The sequence below is a fragment of the Oncorhynchus mykiss genome, unplaced genomic scaffold (genome assembly GCF_013265735.2).
Source record: "Oncorhynchus mykiss isolate Arlee unplaced genomic scaffold, USDA_OmykA_1.1 un_scaffold_266, whole genome shotgun sequence".
NCBI classification, from domain to species: Eukaryota; Metazoa; Chordata; class Actinopteri; order Salmoniformes; family Salmonidae; genus Oncorhynchus; species Oncorhynchus mykiss.
In genome coordinates this window covers 87906-107780 of record NW_023493722.1, presented here as the reverse complement: position 1 = coordinate 107780, position 19875 = coordinate 87906, and the positions used below count along the sequence as shown (strand labels likewise).

The 19875-nt window shown below is 42.6% G+C and overlaps 2 protein-coding genes across 4 annotated transcripts; one reads left to right on the top strand and one right to left on the bottom strand.

Moving 5' to 3' along the window:
- Window positions 1–1428: 1428 nt before the first annotated feature.
- Window positions 1429–8280, top strand: LOC118948925. The gene is made up of 4 exons (XM_036973546.1): window positions 1429–1971; window positions 3435–7074; window positions 7239–7326; window positions 7606–8280. The coding sequence occupies exons 1-4, from the start codon at window positions 1634–1636 to the stop codon at window positions 7782–7784; spliced, it is 4245 nt and encodes a 1414-aa protein (XP_036829441.1). The 5' UTR covers window positions 1429–1633; the 3' UTR covers window positions 7785–8280.
- Window positions 8281–10403: 2123 nt separating this feature from the next.
- On the bottom strand, window positions 10404–17968 carry LOC118948930 (protein ANKUB1-like). 3 transcript variants are annotated; one of them, XM_036973561.1, is made up of 4 exons: window positions 17873–17968; window positions 12739–12853; window positions 11393–12301; window positions 10404–10567 (listed from the first exon to the last, which is right to left on the bottom strand). In XM_036973561.1, exons 2-4 carry the CDS (start codon window positions 12741–12743, stop codon window positions 10486–10488), a joined length of 996 nt encoding a protein of 331 aa, XP_036829456.1. In that variant the 5' UTR covers window positions 12744–12853; window positions 17873–17968; the 3' UTR covers window positions 10404–10485. The 3 variants fall into 3 exon arrangements, 2 of the variants coding, with proteins under 2 accessions (XP_036829456.1, XP_036829455.1); XM_036973560.1 differs by lacking the exon at window positions 17873–17968 and having other exon boundaries at window positions 10405–10567; window positions 12739–13450; XR_005042221.1 differs by lacking the exons at window positions 10404–10567; window positions 17873–17968 and having other exon boundaries at window positions 12160–12301; window positions 12682–13461.
- Window positions 17969–19875: the final 1907 nt, after the last annotated feature.

Here is a 19875-nt window from a genome sequence, read left to right as displayed (position 1 = left end):
TGACAAAATCATGTTTAGAAATTGTAGTAGCTATTTATGTTGTTGTTGTTTAATGACATTGCGAATATAATAATTTTTGTCATTTAACTACCGGTATGTATTTAATCCGGTTTCGGCATGAGAAAAGTATTAATGTCAAAATCCAGCACTATCGGATACCGGGAAATAGAAATATGAGAACCGGTCACGAATGCGGAGCCACGCCCTAAAATAACATGTGACCACAAGGCGTTTGTGACGCAATCATGCGTTCCAACTTTGTCATAATTGTCTGTAGGTTCTAAATTGCTTATGAGCTTGGCTGCCCTTCAGAAAGTAGCTGATTCTTGTACTCTACAGCTGTATTTTCCTACAGTTACTAATAATGCTAGCAACAAAACAGATTTCATTCCTTAAAATGATATTGCCAGATGGAAGAAAATAATAAGGTAGGCCTAAACTGTAATAAGATATACCTTAAAGACTGCTTGTGTTTAATCCTGAATCCAGTTGCCCCTCTTGTACTGGGATAAAACAATAGGCAAGCCATGAACCTTATGGAGGAGTACATGTGTTTTGCAGACACACCTGGGTTCTAGACTGGCTGAGGTAAACATTTTAGGAAAGCCTGGGTTTTTAATATCGAAGTCATTCTAAGGTGTAGGTTTGACAAAGCAAATGAGTGAGTGAGTCTTTGACATGAAGACAGTGGTTAGATTCTGCCATTGGGACTGCTCTGATGTTTCCATTCTCTCCTGGTTATGACCATAGAGCCTTGTCCCAGTCTCTAGACCTGCCTGTCTGTGTGATGGATGACCACCTGACCTCTGAAGCTGTCAATGAGATGGTAAATTGACCTTGTCATTTCATATTACAACATTAATCCAATAAAATGTTATAGTGATGCTATCATTGGCAATGTTGACGTACCACAACCATCTCTGTTGTGTTGCAGTTGTTTAATTGGCCCAACGTTGCCAATGCTCCTCCCCTCTTTAACAGTTAATAATTATTTCAGTATGATATTTGTTGTTTATTAAGTTTGATTATTTGCAATATAATTATATTTCTACCAGGAGCAGAGCAATTCTACCAAGAGCAGAGCAACCTCAGTGATGGAAACCACAGAAGAGGGAAAGCTCAACAATGTGGAACATCTGACACTTATGGACTTCCTTCAAAACCTAACTGAGAAGTATGTTCTGTTTTCTTTGGTACTATCACACCTTCAAGGAAATAGGATCAAATTAAAAACTGATCAATCTGAAAAAAATGTTCAGTGCTAGAAAAGTTGTCACATTGCAATTTTGCCAAAACAACTGACACAAAGCAAGTATAACTTCACGATCAGGCAAATAATTAAATAAAAACAATTCTGCCACGCATCCTGATATGACAACATTTATAACAATATTGTTTTCAGGCAATGGAGGGGGATTCGTGAGGGCATGTTTGATCCGGTAAGATCATGTTACTGACAATTTAATCAGATTACCATGAAAACTCTGCCTAATGTTTAACCTTGTTCATAAGCTTTTGAAAGACGCACTATGCAACATTTTAAAACACTTCTTCTGTTTCTGGAATACAGCTGACAAAACAACAGCTTGCCGGCTTGTGTCTGAGGATTGTCCAGTTTTTATCGGACAAGCTGATGCAGATCATCATCCCAGGTCTTTACGAACTACTGGGCATCCAAGATGCTGCCTCTTCTCCATTGTCACAGAGATCTCTCACAGCGTCACTCACCAGTCTGTTAGACGATAAGACTAACACCAAGTCCCGCGTGAGATTTACTGAGGCTGGTGTACCTAAGAGGCCAGGCAGTCGAAAGTCTTACAATAGCTTTCGCATCCCGACTCCCTACCCTTCCTCCAACTGTATGGAGCAGGAAGAGGAAGAAGAACAGGAATCACAACTTAAGTTCAAGGAGATTTACCTGACTAAGGGCAGTCTGGGCAGTGGAAGCTACCTGCCCAAGGGGGCCATGAGGTATGTTCTTAAAGGGAAATTTAACAACTTCATATTCATCTCCAGCATCACCATATGTGAAAATTACACATTTCCATGCTTTGTAGTAAAAAAAATATAGAGGGACGTAACTGTTTCCAATAGTGCTGAGAAATTAGTGCTTTTTGAGGTTGGTTTGGTTTCCATTCAAATATTTAAAAAATAATCACGGTTTTGGATTTCAATACTTTTTTTAGACATTGAATGCACTATGGATTATGTGTGTTGAATGCTGTAACAACACATAATAAAACAATGAATAAAAGTCCCATGATGGTAGTGACTGTCCATTACTGTTTATGACTTATCAACCATCATTTACTTTCTCATATAAAATATTTATTTGATGACTTTATTATTTCATTCCAAGTCATCAACTCATCTCTATAGAGCTGCTGCTTATCCTGTCTGACAAAATCACTATTTTAGTAGTTCTTCTAAGTAAATAAGACCTACTTTTATGACCGCTGAACACCAACTGTCAATCACTTAGATCATGTATTTCCAGGTAGAGAATCCTCGCAACGCAACTGCTTTTTATCTCTCTCATGCATTCTCTCGTCTCTCCGTCTCAGTCAATGAGGTTTCCGTATCTGCTCCACACAGAGTGGACAAGCAAGTGGGCGTGCAATGGATTATGGGAATTAATTGCCGTATTTTCTGTGCTAAACTATGTAGAATATTGGCCTGTTGGAAACTACAACTCCCTACTACATTGCATAGTTCGTGCTTGATCTGATTTATCTCTACAGAAACTGAGCGTCGAGCTCACAGAAGAAGAAAAAAATTAACTATATGGAATTCAAATAATTGAGCCGACGTCGGTCAATTAATTGTTTAAAAACCGAAAAATAACAAAAATGTTGGTTAAATGCTCAGCTCTAGATTCTAATGACATCATCAGTGTGCATCGTGTGATTTTAACCAATTATGAGTAGGCATTGCCTGCTAATTGGTTGATGATGTCATAGAAAACACTTATCTTCCTCTTTCTTTTTTACTACAAAACATAGAAATGCCCATTTTTCACATATGCTGATGTTGGGGTGGTGCTGGAGATGATGAATATGAAGTTGAAACATTTAGAAATTTCCCTTTAACATTCTTCAAACTGCCTTGTATTTATGATTGTCCTTGAAGTTATTAGAAGTTACAGTATTTGAAGTTTATAGCAATTTGGATTTTTGTAGAGGATAGATATTGCCAGGATAGATAGATATCTACAGGCCAGTTTCAATACAAATGACTTATACAAAATACATTTTATTGGGCTTTAGAAATTAAGCAGTTAGGCTGACATCACACTAAGGTTTTTTCTCAGAGAAACAGCAGCGTTTTCCTCATTGTTTTCAATGGTGCAGATGTATTTGACACACTGAATGTGCATCACAGCCTTACATATTATTTGTTTGACTTTGATGATTTCTGCGGTTTTTTTCCCCAAGGACTCTAACCTCTCTGTCTGATGTGCAGAAGAAAACAACCAATTCTGAGACGCTACAAGTCCTCTTAGGTGTCTCAGAGGACACCCTTGTCACCTGTGTGCAGGACAGCCTGCAAGGTTCTCTCTCCAAACTTGCATGCATGTCCAATTCTCCATCTGGAAGTGCAGGCTCTATGATGCTAACCCCTGCTGTAATGGCAGAGTTGGCTAAAGATGTCAAGTCGGCCTTATCAATGGTCTTTAAGAGTGCCTCCGCAAGTCAAACCTCTCTAGTGACACCGGTAAGGGGAGACTCACAGACCAAGGTGACTGAGAGCATGGTGAGAGAGCTGGCTTTTAAACTTGAAAAAGTTGACCAAGAGAGCAAGAGTCTAACAGGGCAAGTCATGACCACCATCTCTGACACAATGGTGGCTTTTGTTGACGAGAACGAACAGAATTTGCTGGAAGATCTGAAGGACAAGATCACGTTTTTGGCATCGCATGTTGGCTTCATTGAGGATCTTGATGCCCTGATAAGGAAATACGAGAGCAGCTACAATATTAGTGAATCTGGTTCCTCCTGCACGCTCACATCTAAGAGCATCCAAAAACTCTCTAGCCGGGAGTTTCAAACATCAGCAATACAAGCAGTGAGTGGAGTTCTTGACAAAAAAGTCAGTAGTTTGAGCTTTCTTAGTTCAGTCATTCAGTCTGAGTTAACAGGTGCTGTATCAGGTCAAACATTGTCTGGCATTGTAAAGACAGAGTCAATTCACCCAGTGGGCTCAGCAGCGTCAGTAGTTGTTAAGACTTTCGTGTCAGATATGAAGTCCTTGGCTGAATCTGAAGAGAGTCCCCAACAGAAGAGTGCCTGGTCTGCTGCTGTTCACATTTACCACAGCATCCAAAACAACTTGAAAGATTATTTCGACAAGCTTCAGAGATTTGCCCTAAAGAGCATTGTCACATCTGATGACAACATCACAAATTCTGAGTTTAAGGAGACAGTTCCACTTCCTTGCTTAGACATGAAATATAGGCCCAGTAAGAGTGAGCCTCAGTTGCCAGAGTCCACTGGTGAAGTTACTTTACAAAGAGGCCTAAGTGAGAGCTCAAAACTCCTTTGGGCAAAAACTGAGTCAGAAGAAAGCAAGCTCCTTCTGACAACTTGCACCAAAGAAGTCATCTCAGAGCTTCTGGTCTTGTACAACACTGAGATGTCAAAGGAGGACGCCCTGTACACTGTTGGAGAAAAAGGATCAGGCTTCTCTATTGAGAGAGAGAAATTTGTAGAGGGTGTTCTGGCTCAGCTTGGGGATATTGCCCATTCCAGGTCCTCATCACCAATAGTATGTGAGTTCCCCTGTCAAATTGAGGACAGCAGAAGTAAGGCCACAGCTTCTTTGACCAGTCTGTTAGATTGTATTAGAAAACTCTCAAGTGAGGAATTTAAGAGAAATGCCACTCAATCAGTGAGTGAGTTCCTAGTTAAAAAGTCCGCCAGTAGCTTAACTAGTGCAAAGCCTGCTTATTCTGTAGCATCCAGGTCTTGTTCCATTCAAAACCAGTACACATGGTCAAAGGATATTTGTGCGGATTCTGCTGCCTTTGGCATCATTGAAACATTTGTGGAAGACCTGCAGACCTCGGCGCAACCTGCAGAAGTAGAGGAGAGAGAACCTGACCTCCAGGAAAATGCACAAAAGCTTCAGAGCAGGATCTGGTCTGCTACCACTAGTTTATATAACAATATTAAGAAGACATTAAAGGACTTCATCATTCATCAGCGGAGGTCAGACATGCTGAGCAGAATGTCTAGTCATATACCCACAGAGGACTCTGGACATCTTGGGACTAAGGAGCACATTTGTTTGGCAAGCCAGGACTTGAGGCAAGCTAGTAAGAGTGTGCCTCACTTGCACAGTTTGAACCTTGAAGTGGCTCTACACAGGGGTGTCAGCGAGAGTTCAAAACTTCTCTGGACTGAAACAGACGAGGCTCTACTGACCAATAGTACCAAAGAGGTCATTTCAACAATCTTGACCTCATGCGAGGATCAGGCATCAAATGCACCTTGCTTCTCCACAGTAGGAAAGAAAATATCTGATATGTCCCTTGAGGTCAACATATTGGTAGGTGGTGTTCTGTCTCAGCTGAAGGACATCTCCTTGTCAAGGTCCCCAACACCATGTGAAGACATGTTTGAACATCTCCAAGGTTCTCCTGAGCGAACCTCTCCAGTAAGTCTAGATTGCAGCACGGCTGCCTCCAAAGGCATTGCATCTTCCCACAGTCTTTCAACAAAGAGCCTCCAAAAACGTTCTAGTCATGAGTTCCAAACCAAAGCTGAGAAAGGAGTGAGTGAGGTAATCTCTAGATCATTTAACATTGCGGAGGAAGGTACAACGGATAAGTACCTCCAGTCTGTATCTACATCCACCACTTCTACTGATATTATACAAACCATGGTGAAAGACCAGCAGGAGCTCACCCAGACCACCCAATCATCTGACATGGTATCTGGAACCTCCCTGCTCACCACTGGACAGGTTTCTGAGAAAAGAATCTGGTCTGTTGCTCGTAACATCTACTACAGTCTGCAAAGTAAGATTACGGAGTTTCTCCGAAAAGATCTTCAAAGATCAGACACAACACTTGGTTCAATCCAAATCTTTACATATCAAAGCAGTCCTGCATCACAAAGAGCAAGTCTCGGCCATCTTGAGGTCAACCAGAGCAGTGTTACACCTGGTGGAAACGATGCCTGTGTGGACATTCCGCACAAATTACTACCTAAAACCACTGAGCTCTCAGGATCCATGCTGGAGGATATTGACACGATCCGTTGTAGGAGTGCTGACAGCCAAAATACAAGAAATACCTCTTCTTCACGCTCCTCCATCTCTCTAACACCTACTTCAAAATTAAGGCAGTCGAAATGGCACTTTGCCTTACCCGGGACTCCCATCCCCACTGAAGATCCTGCTCAGATTGACTTTCCCATTGTTAGAAACACAATCATTGAGGACTTCTTTCACACAGAGGACTTACTTCCTGTAACCTTTGTGGACAAAGTCAGGCAAGCTGCTGGGGTGGTAGTGGACATTATGGTGGAAAGTGTTGAGAACACACAGGAAAATGGACAGGGTGCTTCTCATCTTGACGACCTCCGATCTGCTGTTAGGAAATTGAGAAAAATCATTTCCACTTGGACCATCCACATTTTCAGCCATGAATTGGTGGATAAAGTGATAGCCATTCAGGACAGCCACAGCACTCCACAGGTCTTAACATTGGAAGCAGCCAAAAGTGCTTCAGACTCCATTCTTTCAAGGCTGAAATGGGGAAAGGAACAATGTGCCATATCCAAGGAGCTCTCCTCTCAGCTTCTCCAGATATTTGCTGAAGAGACAGTGAAGTGCTTCCTGAGACAGTGGTCAGATGAGTATGAAAACATAAACTTTGATGTTTCAGTCCAGAACGATCCAAAGACTTCTACTTGCATGGTCATTCTTCAAATGATCACCAAAGCCACTGCTAAATGTTATTTTGAGTCCGCTACCAGCGTGGCCACCAGTGACATTGTAGAAGGCGTGTTTGATTTGGAAAGGGATACCATCAGCAGTACTGGAGAGCAGGTCCTCACCTTCAATACAAAGGTATAGTACACATACATCTTTCATGAATAACACTGTTATAACACAATAACATATATGATTATTTGTGTCATGGCATTGCACTGCTTCTTTGCAGTTGATATGCTGTACTTTAAGATATTGAAAACACTTCAGTTTGTTTTAATGTGCCTTTTCCCACCAACCAGGGTTCCAAGAAAGTTAGTAAGAACCTCTGTCCTCAAGAGTCTCTGGAGTACCAGCCTCAGAACATTTCCCCTACTGTGTACTTTACAGGTAAGCCCTGCTGCTGTTTAGGCTGCTGCTCAGTCAAGACTGAGACATTATCCCTTTACCATTCCACTAATTCATTTGGAAAGACATTGTACTCCTCTGAGTTGTTACCTATGACATACTGTAATGTGGGCTGGGTGGTAGCCTAGTGGGTTAAGAGGTTGGGCCAGTAACCGATAGGTCCTAATCCTAATTGCTCCTTGTAAGTCTCTCTGGATAAGAGTGTCTGATAAATTAGTAAAAATGTAAATTGATGGCATGCTGGATGGTCTTTCGTTGCAGAGACGATGACAACATCTCATGGCTCCTTTTCTCCAGAGGGAATTTATGATATCGCATCGTCCTTCCCACTTGAAGAGAAGAGTCGCAAACCCTCCCTTTTCACCAGATTGTCTAGATCCATCACGAAAGGCTTTCTCAGCCCATTCAAATCTTCAAGGAAAACCAAATTATTTAAATAAATTCCTCATTATAACAACGAGAGCATTCATTTGTTCAGATGAGAATCTAATCGTATTGGTCACATACGCCGAAAACAACTGTGAGATGCTTTATTACGAGCCCATTCCCAACAATGCAGAGTTAAAAAGTAAGAAAATATTTTCTAAATAGTAACACAATAACAATAACAAGGCTATATACAAGGAGTACCAGTACCGAGTCAATGTGCATGGGTGCGAGGTAGTTGAGGTAATACAGTATGTACATGTAGGTAAGGGTAAAAGTGACTAGGCAATCAGGATAGAAAATAAACACAGTAGCAGCAGCTAGTGTGAAAGTCGGTCAGTGTCACAGTGAATGTGTGGGTAGAGTGTAGTGAATGTGCATCGAGCCAATTCAAGAGAGTCAGTGGAAAACAATTAGAAAAATACATCAATAACAAAGGGGGTCAATGCAAATAGTGCAGGTGGCCATTTAATTAACGTTCAGCAGTCTAATGACTTAGGGGTAGAAGCTGTTCAGCAGTCTTATGACTTGGGGGTAGAAGCTGTTTAGCAGTCTAATGACTTGGGGGTAGAAGCTGTTTAGCAGTCTAATGACTTGGGGGTAGAAGCTGTTCAGCAGTCTAATGGCTTGGGGGTAGAAGCTGTTCAGCAGTCTAATGACTTGGGGGTAGAAGCTGTTCAGCAGTCTAATGACTTGGGGGTAGAAGCTGTTCGGCAGTCTTATGACTTGGGGGTAGAAGCTGTTTAGCAGTCTAATGACTTGGGGGTAGAAGCTGTTCAGCAGTCTAATGACTTGGGGTTAGAAGCTGTTCAGCAGTCTAATGACTTGGAGGTAGAAGCTGTTCAGCAGTCTAATGACTTGGGGGTAGAAGCTATTCAGCAGTCTAATGACTTGGAGGTAGAAGCTGTTCAGCAGTCTAATGGCTTGGGGGTGGAAGCTGTTCAGCAGTCTAATGACTTGGGGGTAGAAGCTGTTCAGCAGTCTAATGACTTGGGGGTAGAAGCTGTTAAGGAGCCTTTTGTCCCAGACTTGGTGCTCTCGTATTGCTTGCCGTGTGGTAGCAGAGTGAACAGTCTATGACTTGGGTGGTTGGAGCCTTTTGCCAATCATTTACATATCACTTACTTTATTTTTATTTGATTTGATGTCATATTGTAAACGTATGTATCTGTTTTGCTGAAAATATGATTTTGAAAACAATGAATGTCTACAAGTGCGTCATAAAACAGTTATATTTATTTTTGTATTTTCAAAAGACAGCAAATAGCCAATCAAGTATCAACAAAAGTGAAATGAAAGACAGATTTAATTTTCAGTGAATAATTGTCTTGTCCAGTGAGCAACTCAATGACATCGATTCAATGACATCATTAGATCACCTCCAAGAAGCATCTTCAACGTTCACCTGACAACCCATTGGATAAGACACATACACTAACCAAGTGTTTCTTACCTGTCAACAAGGTTGAGATCAGAAGCTTCTTCAATACCCCAGAAATGGAAAGGCTTTGAGACAAAGACAATCAACTGTCCAGATAATGCACATACACTAACCCGGATGTTCTACTTGCCCCACTGAGTTACAGTAAAGTTATCATTTATGCATGGGTCCACGATCCACTCATAGCTCTCACAGCTATCTGACAGTTCTCAGAATACTAAGGAAGAAGTGTGTGATATTGGATTTGGTATCCTTCCCACTCCCAAGTGATTGGGAGTCCCATATTGTGCCGCATAATTGGCCCAGCGTCGTCCGGGTTTGGCCATCATTGTAAATAAGAATTTGTTCTTAACTGACTTGTCTAGTGAAATAAAGGTTAAATAAAAATAAACTATTTAAGCTGTCTGCTATATTGCTGTGTAAATCCACACACTGCAGGGGAATGATGACACATGCTGTGCTAACACATCGTCACAGTAGTTGTCAGTTTTGTAACGTAAATAAAGAGTTTGTCAAATACTCTGTGAAATACAGTATGTATTATTTTCCCATAATGCCATTATTTCATGTCTTGTGGTATTTTTAGCATTTTTTCCCCCCTTATGTATCAGGTGTATTATTTTGACACTGCACAGACTCATTTAAATGAGCAATAATGATCCACATCTTAATAAAAGAGTTTTAAGGCAGCAGTGTTCATACTGTATTTTACATTGATTTCAACCACTATAGGTCTTCATCAGCAAGTGAGGATTTCTATGGATAAAAACTAGTGTTAAGTGTGTGTGGGGGGGGGGGCCTCAATTAGACCCATGTCAAACACTTACAATCACGTACAGTACAACCACATTCAGTACAATCACATAGTCACATTCAGTACAACCACATAGTCACATACAGCACAACCACAGTCACATTGTCAACTGAATGATTGTAGAATAATAATAATTCCATTCACATTTGGCTACTACAAATAGCCAGTGAAATATGATACGTTTTTTGTTCCTTGAGAGGAATGACTGAGAATCCACTGCCTGCCGTTGTAAACTTTCTGCACACAAATCAAACACAGTACTGACTATATCTATAAGCCTCATCCAAAGGAACGAAATTCTAAGTTGTCCGCATTGTTTCAGGCATCATCCGTTCCAAAGTCTCATCTTGTTCACTGTAAAAAAGTAAAAACTCAAATAAGAGTTCCTTTTTGGACAATTTCAGGTTGTCCCTCCTTGTTTCAGTATGTTTAATCTGCCTAATGACCAGGATCCTGGTGTCTACCCAATGTGCTGAGCACTCCTCCTGGACAGAGTCCGCGCTACATTCAGCTGCTGCAACCATGGTCTCTGTGTGAAGGCACTGTTAGAGAGTCAATCAACCAGAACAAGGTTAGGAGACCAAATCTGTGTCCTAGCATTGTGAAATACTGTATATGTAATGGCCTCAATACATTAATGAAGTGCCCTTACATTCTATCCTCTCCCCATACTGAAACAACTTGTTAGGGTGAACCAATAAGACTGACACTATATACCTTCTAAGCATGATAGTTGGCTCATGATTTGTTTCAGGACTTGTTAGGGTAAACCTATAACAGCTTCTAACCCCAAGTCATAAGACTGCTGAACAATTAATCAAATGGCCACCGGACAAGTTCAACTGTTTTATTATTTGTTACTTTAGTTTATTGGGTAAATATTCTCTTAACTCTTCTTGAACTGCACTGTTTGTTAAGGGCTTGTAAGTAAAGTATTTCACGGAAAGATCTACACTTGTTGTATTCAGCGCATGTGACAAATAAAGTTTGATTTGATTTGATTTGACTATGTACCTTCTAAGCATGATGGTTGGCTCATGATTTGTTTGTACTGAAATCTATTCAGGGAGGATAAGGGTATATCATAGGCAGTGATGTAGTGGTAAAACCATTGACTGGTAAATGCTGATTGCCGTTCAGGATTAAAGAAGTAACGCTCCCTCTACTTTCAATGCATCTTCCACAAAAGGTGGGTAAATGCTTGCACAAAATAAAATAAAAAGTGTGTAAACAGCTTTTACATGTGTCCCCCCCCCCCCCCCCCACTGATTATAGGAGGCTTCTTCTGACAGTATTCACACCTTTCATAAGAAACCTCCAGAGAAATATTCATATTCACCGTAGCTGTCATTTAAACTTGGACTAACCTGGCCAAGGCCAAACAGTATATGGCGTTTTCTCTGGGTGTGCGGTCGCAGTGGAGAGAAAAGGCCTCCAGTGAGGTGGTGAGGATCTGGGCGGAGTTTGGCGAGGCAAACACAGGTCTGAGATTGGTGTCTCTGGAAATGGGCGGGAGCGGGACTCTGCTCCTCCATTGGTTGCTGTTCTGATCCCCACTCTCATCCTCCTCACATCCCTTCCCTCCACATCCCCTCTTCTTCTCTCTTTCATCCCTCGTGGCCACAGGGTGTTGCTTCGGTAGTTGAAGAGGTTTATCCTGGGATGCCAGGGCGCGGAGCGGGCAGGTTGCATGAGATGGGCAGTTGATGGGGGTCAAACGTCGAGAGGCTGTGGACATCACCCTGATACCTGCCTTGGCCTCACTCCTCCTGGGCTTGGAGGACATCTTGGGGAGGGTGAAGCCGTCCACCAGGACCGTGTCGCCCACCCTGGTCCTGAACGGAGCCCTGTTGAGGCCCATGTAGTGCCTGGATGCTGCCCTCCTCTGCCCCAGCCTCACCCAGCCCTTTATCTGGAGGTATGTCCGCATGGGCAGGGCCATACCTGGGAGGACCACCACAGAGCACAGCTTGGTGGCCAGGTGACTCACACGCTCCCTGTGGCCGTACTGAAGGGCGATCCTCAGGGGATCCTGACAGGCAAGGGTCAGAACGCTGCTGGCGATACAGAGTTTGAGGATGGTGAGCTGGCCTCGCTCGATGGAGGCGACAGCGGGACACTTGGCGACGTCGGGGTGGGCCGTCTGGTGGCACCACTCACGGTAAGGGTGAACCCCCACCGGCTCAATGACACGCACCCCCCTCTCCAGCAGCCAGCCGGCCAGGTCCAGGTGGCCCAGAGAAGCAGCGATGTAGAGTGCCACCCGGAGCTGGAACCTGGAATAATACAGAATCAATGTATTTATAACACGTTTCAAGTTTTTTTTGTCAAGTTCACAAGATACAGTGGGTTATAAAACAGTACAGTAAAATGCTTACTTGCAAGCTCTTTCCCACAATGCAGTATCAAATATCAGGGTAAGAGAAAAAACATATGAAGGAAAAAAACACGAGAATATAAGCTATATACAGGGTCAGTACTATCATTATAAGCTATCATACTATCATTGTAAGCTAAATACAGGGTCAGTACCATTATTGTAAGCTATATACAGGGTCAGTACTATCATTGTAAGCTATATACAGGGTCAGTACTATCATTGTAAGCTATATACAGGGTCAGTACTATCATTGTAAGCTATATAAAGGTTCAGTACCATCACTGTTGATAGTAAGTCTATCATACAGTTCAGTGTGTAGATGTGTATTCTGACCTCATCACAGGTCTCTCCCTAGACAGGTGTCGTTGGACGGTCAGTCTGTGTCCCAGGAAGCAGCCTCTGAGGAACTCCGCCCACCCATCCCAGGTGTCCAACCGTAGAGTAGCCCCTGGGAGACAGAGACACATGCAGGTTGTCCTCCTGGTTTCCATGAACCAAGAATGTGTTCCATACAGTCCATTTGTCTCTATGTTACATCCATAAGGTGTTGAGCCAGAGGACCATTGATCTACTGCACAAGGAAGGCCATACCCAGGTCAATGGCGTGGTACACTCAGTATATATAAGTTAGGAGTCATATAATTACAGGGGTAAGATGAAGTGGCTCCTTTGCACTGATCTTAGGTCTGGTTTGTGTTTTTACTGCTAATGGTAAAGGTTAGGATTTGGTGAGAGTAAACTGATCCTAGATCTGTGCCCAAGGGTCATTTCTATCCAGAGACAAATCAAAGGTCCATGCTATTTAAATTTATAATCTACCACCATCTCGTGGCTCAAATTTGTAACAACATTTTCTAATTCATGTGCTGTACTGAGTTTTGCTCTATCACATTGAACACTAATCTGGGTGCAGATTAAATTAAACACTAATCTGGGTGAAAATTAAATTGAAGACTAATCTGGGTGCTGATTAAATTGTTAACTGAAATATTATGAATATCAAATCAAATCAAATCAAATGTATTTATATAGCCCTTTGTACATCAGCTGATATCTCAAAGTGCTGTACAGAAACCCAGCGTAAAACCCCAAACAGCAAGCAATGCAGGTGTAGAAGCACGGTGGCTAGGAAAAACTCCCTAGAAAGGCCAAAACCTAGGAAGAAACCTAGAGAGGAACCAGGCTATGTGGGGTGGCCAGTCCTCTTCCTCTTTATGAACATTTGAACATTTGATTTGAACATCAAGATGTTCAAATGTTCATAAATGACCAGCATGGTCGAATAATAATAAGGCAGAATAGTTGAAACTGGAGCAGCAGCACAGTCAGGTGGACTGGGGACAGCAAGGAGTCATCATGTCAGGTATTCCTGGGGCATGGTCCTAGGGCTCAGGTCCTCCGAGAGAGAGAAAGAAAGAGAGAATTAGAGAGAGCATATGTGGGATGGCCAGTCCTCTTCTGGCTGTGCCGGGTGGAGATTATAACAGAACATGGCCAAGATGTTCAAATGTTCATAAATGACCAGCATGGTCGAATAATAATAAGTCAGAACAGTTGAAACTGGAGCAGCAGCACAGTCAGGTGGACTGGGGACATCAAGGAGTCATCATGTCAGGTAGTCCTGGGGCATGGTCCTAGGGCTCAGGTCCTCCGAGAGAGAGAAAGAGAGAAGGAGAGAATTAGAGAACGCACACTTAGATTCACACAGGACACTGAATAGGACAGGAGAAGTACTCCAGATATAACAAACTGACCCTAGCCCCCCGACACAGAAACTACTGCAGCATAAATACTGGAGGCTGAGACAGGAGGGGTCAGGAGACACTGTGGCCCATTCCGAGGACACCCCCGGACAGGGCCAAACAGGAAGGATATAACCCCACCCACGTTGCCAAAGCACAGCCCCCACACCACTAGAGGGATATCTTCAACCACCAACTTACCATCCTGAGACAAGGCTGAGTATAGCCCACAAAGACCTCCGCCACGGCACAACCCAAGGGGGGGGGGGGGGGGGGCGCCAACCCAGACAGGATGACCACATCAGTGACTCAACCCACTCAGGTGACGCACCCCCTCCAGGGACGGCATGAGAGAGCCCCAGTAAAGCCAGTGACTCAGCCCCTGTAATAGGGTTAGAGGCAGAGAATCCCAGTGGAAAGAGGGGAACCGGCCAGGCAGAGACAGCAAGGGCGGTTCGTTGCTCCAGAGCCTTTCCGTTCACCCTCCCACTCCTGGGCCAGACTACACTCAATCATATGACCCACTGAAGAGATGAGTCTTCAGTAGAGACTTAAAGGTTGAGACCGAGTTTGCGTCTCTGACATGGGTAGGCAGACCGTTCCATAAAAATGGAGCTCTATAGGAGAAAGCCCTGCCTCCAGCTGTTTGCTTAAAAATTCTAGGGACAATTAGGAGGCCTGCGTCTTGTGACCGTAGCGTACGTGTAGGTATGTACGGCAGGACCAAATCAGAGAGATAGGTAGGAGCAAGCCCATGTAATGCTTTGTAGGTTAGCAGTAAAACCTTGAAATCAGCCCTTGCTTTGACAGGAAGCCAGTGTAGAGAGGCTAGCACTGGAGTAATATGATCACATTTTTTTTTTTTTTTGGTTCTAGTCAGGATTCTAGCAGCCGTATTTAGCACTAACTGAAGTTTATTTAGTGCTTTATCCGGGTAGCCGGAAAGTAGAGCATTGCAGTAGTCTAACCTAGAAGTGACAAAAGCATGGATTAATTTTTCTGCATCATTTTTGGACAGAAAGTTTCTGATTTTTGCAATGTTACGTAGATGGAAAAAAGCTGTCCTTGAAATGGTCTTGATATGTTCTTCAAAAGAGAGATCAGGGTCCAGAGTAACGCCGAGGTCCTTCACAGTTTTATTTGAGACGACTGTACAACCATTAAGATTAATTGTCAGATTCAACAGAAGATCTCTTTGTTTCTTGGGACCTAGAACAAGTATCTCTGTTTTGTCCGAGTTTAAAAGTAGAAAGTTTGCAGCCATCCACTTCCTTATGTCTGAAACACATTCTTCTAGCAAGGGCAATTTTGGGGCTTCACCATGTTTAATTGAAATGTACAGCTGTGTGTCATCCGCATAGCAGTGAAAGTTAACATTATGTTTTCGAATAACATCCCCAAGAGGTAAAATATATAGTGAAAACAATAGTGGTCCTAAAACGGAACCTTGAGGAACACCGACATTTACAGTTGATTTGTCAGAGGACAAACCATTCACAGAGACAAACTGATATCTTTCCGACAGATAAGATCTAAACCAGGCCAGAACTTGTCCGTGTAGACCAATTTGGGTTTCCAATCTCTCCAAAAGAATGTGGTGATCGATGGTATCAAAAGCAGCACTAAGGTCTAGGAGCACGAGGACAGATGCAGAGCCTCGGTCCGATGCCATTAAAATGTCATTTACCACCTTCACAAGTGCCGTCTCAGTGCTATGATGGAGTCTAAAACCAGACTGAAGCATTTCGTATACATTGTTTGTCTTCAGGAAGGCAGTGAGTTGTTGCGCAACAGCCTTTTCTAAAATGTTTGAGAGGAATGGAAGATTCGATATAGGCCGATAGTTTTTTATATTTTCTGGGTCAAGAATATATAAATATATGAATATGTATTTCAATGAACCCAAAGGGCCTCTTCTTCTCCTACTATACGGCCTGCTGTGCTCTACTGTACTCTGCTGTACTCTGCTGTACTCTGCTGTGCTCTGTCTGCTGTACTCTGCTGTGCTCTACTGTACTCTACTGCACTCTGTCTGCTGTACTCTGCTGTGCTCTACTGTACTCTACTGTACTCTGTCTGCTGTACTCTGCTGTGCTCTACTGTACTCTGCTGTACTCTGTCTGCTGTACTCTGCTGTACTCTGCTGTGATCTACTGTACTCTACTGTACTCTGCTGTGCTCTACTGTACTCTACTGTAGTCTGCTGTGCTCTACTGTACTCTACTGTACTCTGCTGTACTCTGTCTGCTGTACTTTACTGTAGTCTGCTGTGCTCTACTGTACTCTACTGTACTCTGCTGTACTCTGTCTGCTGTACTTTACTGTACTCTGCTGTGCTCTACTGTAGTCTGCTGTGCTCTACTGTAGTCTGCTGTACTCTGCTGTGCTCTACTGTACTATACACCACTGGGTATACAGACTCTTCAGATACTGTTAGCGAACACCAGACTGAGGTCGAGGCGATTACATGGGGAAAAGGTTTATGACTGTAAGGGTGTTTGGTACAAAGGCAACACTACATCGGGCCACATTTCAGCTCTATCCCAGGTCAACCATACAATACTATAGATTTCCACTCTAGTCAACCAGCAAGAAGGAGAGACAGACAGAAGGTCTGGCTTTGACTATGTCAATGATGGGATGTGTAAGTAAGGAGTAAGGAACACAAATAAACATTATTCTGATGGTTAAATTTGTACTTAGATACATAACCACTCTCCTCTGTTAGCAAATCTTCCACAGAACTTTGTGGAACAGAGTGAGTTCTGTCCCTGTCTGGCTCTGGACATGTACCCAGGGACCTCTGTACAACAACACTTCACACTCACGAAGCAGTGTTCTTACTAATCAATCACTCTACCATAACCATGGTCTCGGTATAAAGCAGTGTCCTTACTAACCAAATACTCTACCATGACCATGGTCTTGGTTGAGCAAGGGCAATATTACTTTAAGTCTCAAGCAGGGTGACCTCAACATACTATATATCGCCATACTATATACCACCACACTATACAGTGGGGCAAAAAGGTATTTAGTCAGCCACCAATTGTGCAAGTTCTCCCACTTAAAAAGATGAGAGAGGCCTGTAATTTTCATCATAGGTACACTTCAACTATGACAGACAAAATGAGAAAGAAAAAAAATCCAGAAAAATCACATTGTAGGATTTTTAATGAATTTATTTGCAAATTATGGTGGAAAATAAGTATTTGGTCACCTACAAACAAGCAACATTTCTGGCTCTCACAGACCTGTAACTTCTTCTTTAAGAGGCTCCTCTGTCCTCCACTCGTTACCTGTATTAATGGCACCTGTTTGAATGAACTAAATCACCTAATCATACTATATAACCATACTATATAATCATACTATATAACCATACTATATCACCATACTATATATTACCACACTCTTTATCACCATAATATATATAATCATACTACATAACCATACTATTTAACCATACTATTTAACCATACTATATATTACCACACTCTATATCATTATTATATATCATTATATATATAACCATACTATTTAACCATACTATATAACCAATACTATATATATCACCATACTATATAACCAATACTATATATTACCACACTATATCTGAAACACTTTATGTTAATGATAGTATGAAGCTGTTTCAAGCAATAGCCAGCTCACTTTGATATGCATTTTCAAGCACGGGTAGAAACAGCTAGGTGTTCGGCTGGTACCTTCAGCAGGCAGCAGATGGCACTGCTAGGGGTGATGCCAACGTCTGTCAGGACCCAGCTGTCCCGAAGGATGGCACCAGCATAGCTCAGCTCCAGGAAGTGCTGCTTGTCGTCTGACAGTTGCACGTGGAAGTAATCCTGCCAGAGGAAGAAGATTGGAAACACAAGGAGCCAAAAAGCCACACAATAATTGTAAAAGTGTCCAATTGTGTACAATTAAGAAATAAATAAGGTGTGGTATATTGGCCATATACCACAAACCCCCAAGGTGACTTTTTTTTTTTTCAATTTAGTGGTATCCCATTGCTACAACTTGGGAGAGGCGAGAGCCAAGAGTCCTCCGAAACACAACCCAGCCAAGCCAAGCCGCACTGCTTCATGACACCATGCCCGCTTAACCTGGAAGCTGGCTTCCAGGTTAAGCGGTGTCGACCGTGTCAGCGTGCACTGCGCCTGGCCCGCCATAGGAGTCACTAGTGCATGATGGGACAAGAACACCCCTGCCGGGCCAAACCCTCCACTAAACCGGATGATGCTGGGCCAATTGTACGCCGCCCCATGGGTCTCCCAGTCACGGCCGGCTGCGACAGAGCTTGGACTTGAACCAGGATCTCTAGTGGCACAGCTAGTACTACGCAGTGCCTTAGACCACTGCGCTACTCGGGAAGCCCGAGGTGCCTAATTGCTATAGGGCAGTTCCTAGGCCTTTATTGAAAATAAGAATTTGTTCTTAACTGACTTGCCTTGTAAAATAAAAATTTGAAGCAGAGCTTAATTTGTAAATTGGGAGGTGCTAGAACAAAGAGTGGGTGCTAGAGGGGGGGTTCTGTGGTACCAGAACTCATGAGAAAAAAGATCACCTTTTGTAATAGAGCATTGAACGCATATCATCACCTGCATTGCTTGCTGTTTGGGGTTTTAGAATGGGTTTCTGTACAGCACTTTGAGATATCAGCTATATAAATAAATTTGATTTGATATCATCACATTTGGGTAGAAGGTGCTTATAGAAGGTGCACACATGGGGAACATTTTTAGTAGCCTAGGGTCCGGGAAAGTGTTGGCCTTTTTAAAACCGCATTTCGTGCAATTCTACATCCTTTTACATGACTGGAGACTTTGGCATTATCTTTTTTTTAATCCGCACAAATGATCGAAATGGCAGGCTACTTTGACACTGACAAATTTAGTATCTGAGATCAATAAAAACGACCTTGTCTTGAATCCATCAATAGCCTATAGGCCTAGGTTTGTGGAGAAACATATAGTAGGCTACAATATGAGGAGGAAATTAGTCCTAAAAATACTTTCCAGTTTCACTGACTCACCCAATGATGCGCAGCTCACTCGCTGGAGATTGTCGATGCGCTCGTGTCAAAAGCCTATCTCTCCCTCTCTCTGTTTTGTAAAACAATGTTTGGGAGTTGATCAAATATTTTGGTAGTCTACAGCATAGTCTTATCTTTTCAGCAAGAGTCATTGCTTTTCAACCTGTGTTTTCCCTCGATTGTATTTGAAATATTGCAAAAGGCCTGTTTTGTCTGCGTGCTGTTTTTTCACTGACAGATTTGCCTCGCGTTCCCGACTGTAGGCTATTCTTTGTTATTGGGTTACAATCCGCAGCTAGGCTATTTAAAAAAGAAGCTATTGGTCCTCTGTAGCTAAATTATAGGGCTTCTCGTGACGTATTAGGCTATTCTGAATGATTTAATTTATTTCTGAACAGACAGCAGTAATTCCGTAACTTTAGAAAATTCCTCCAGAACCCTTCATGCAGCTATGATTCTATAAGGAAACAAATGATGAAGTGCAACTCTGGAGAGATGAGGGGGCAGGATAATTGACGAAGAGGCAACTCGAACTTTGATCGCTTTTATTATAATTGTTACATAGCAAAAAGTGAAAATTATTTTTCATGGCACGAGAGGTACCGGATTCGGCCAAGTATGTTCCGGAACAAAACAGTCCAGAATGGAAAGGTGCCGGATCCTGTTCTGGCATGA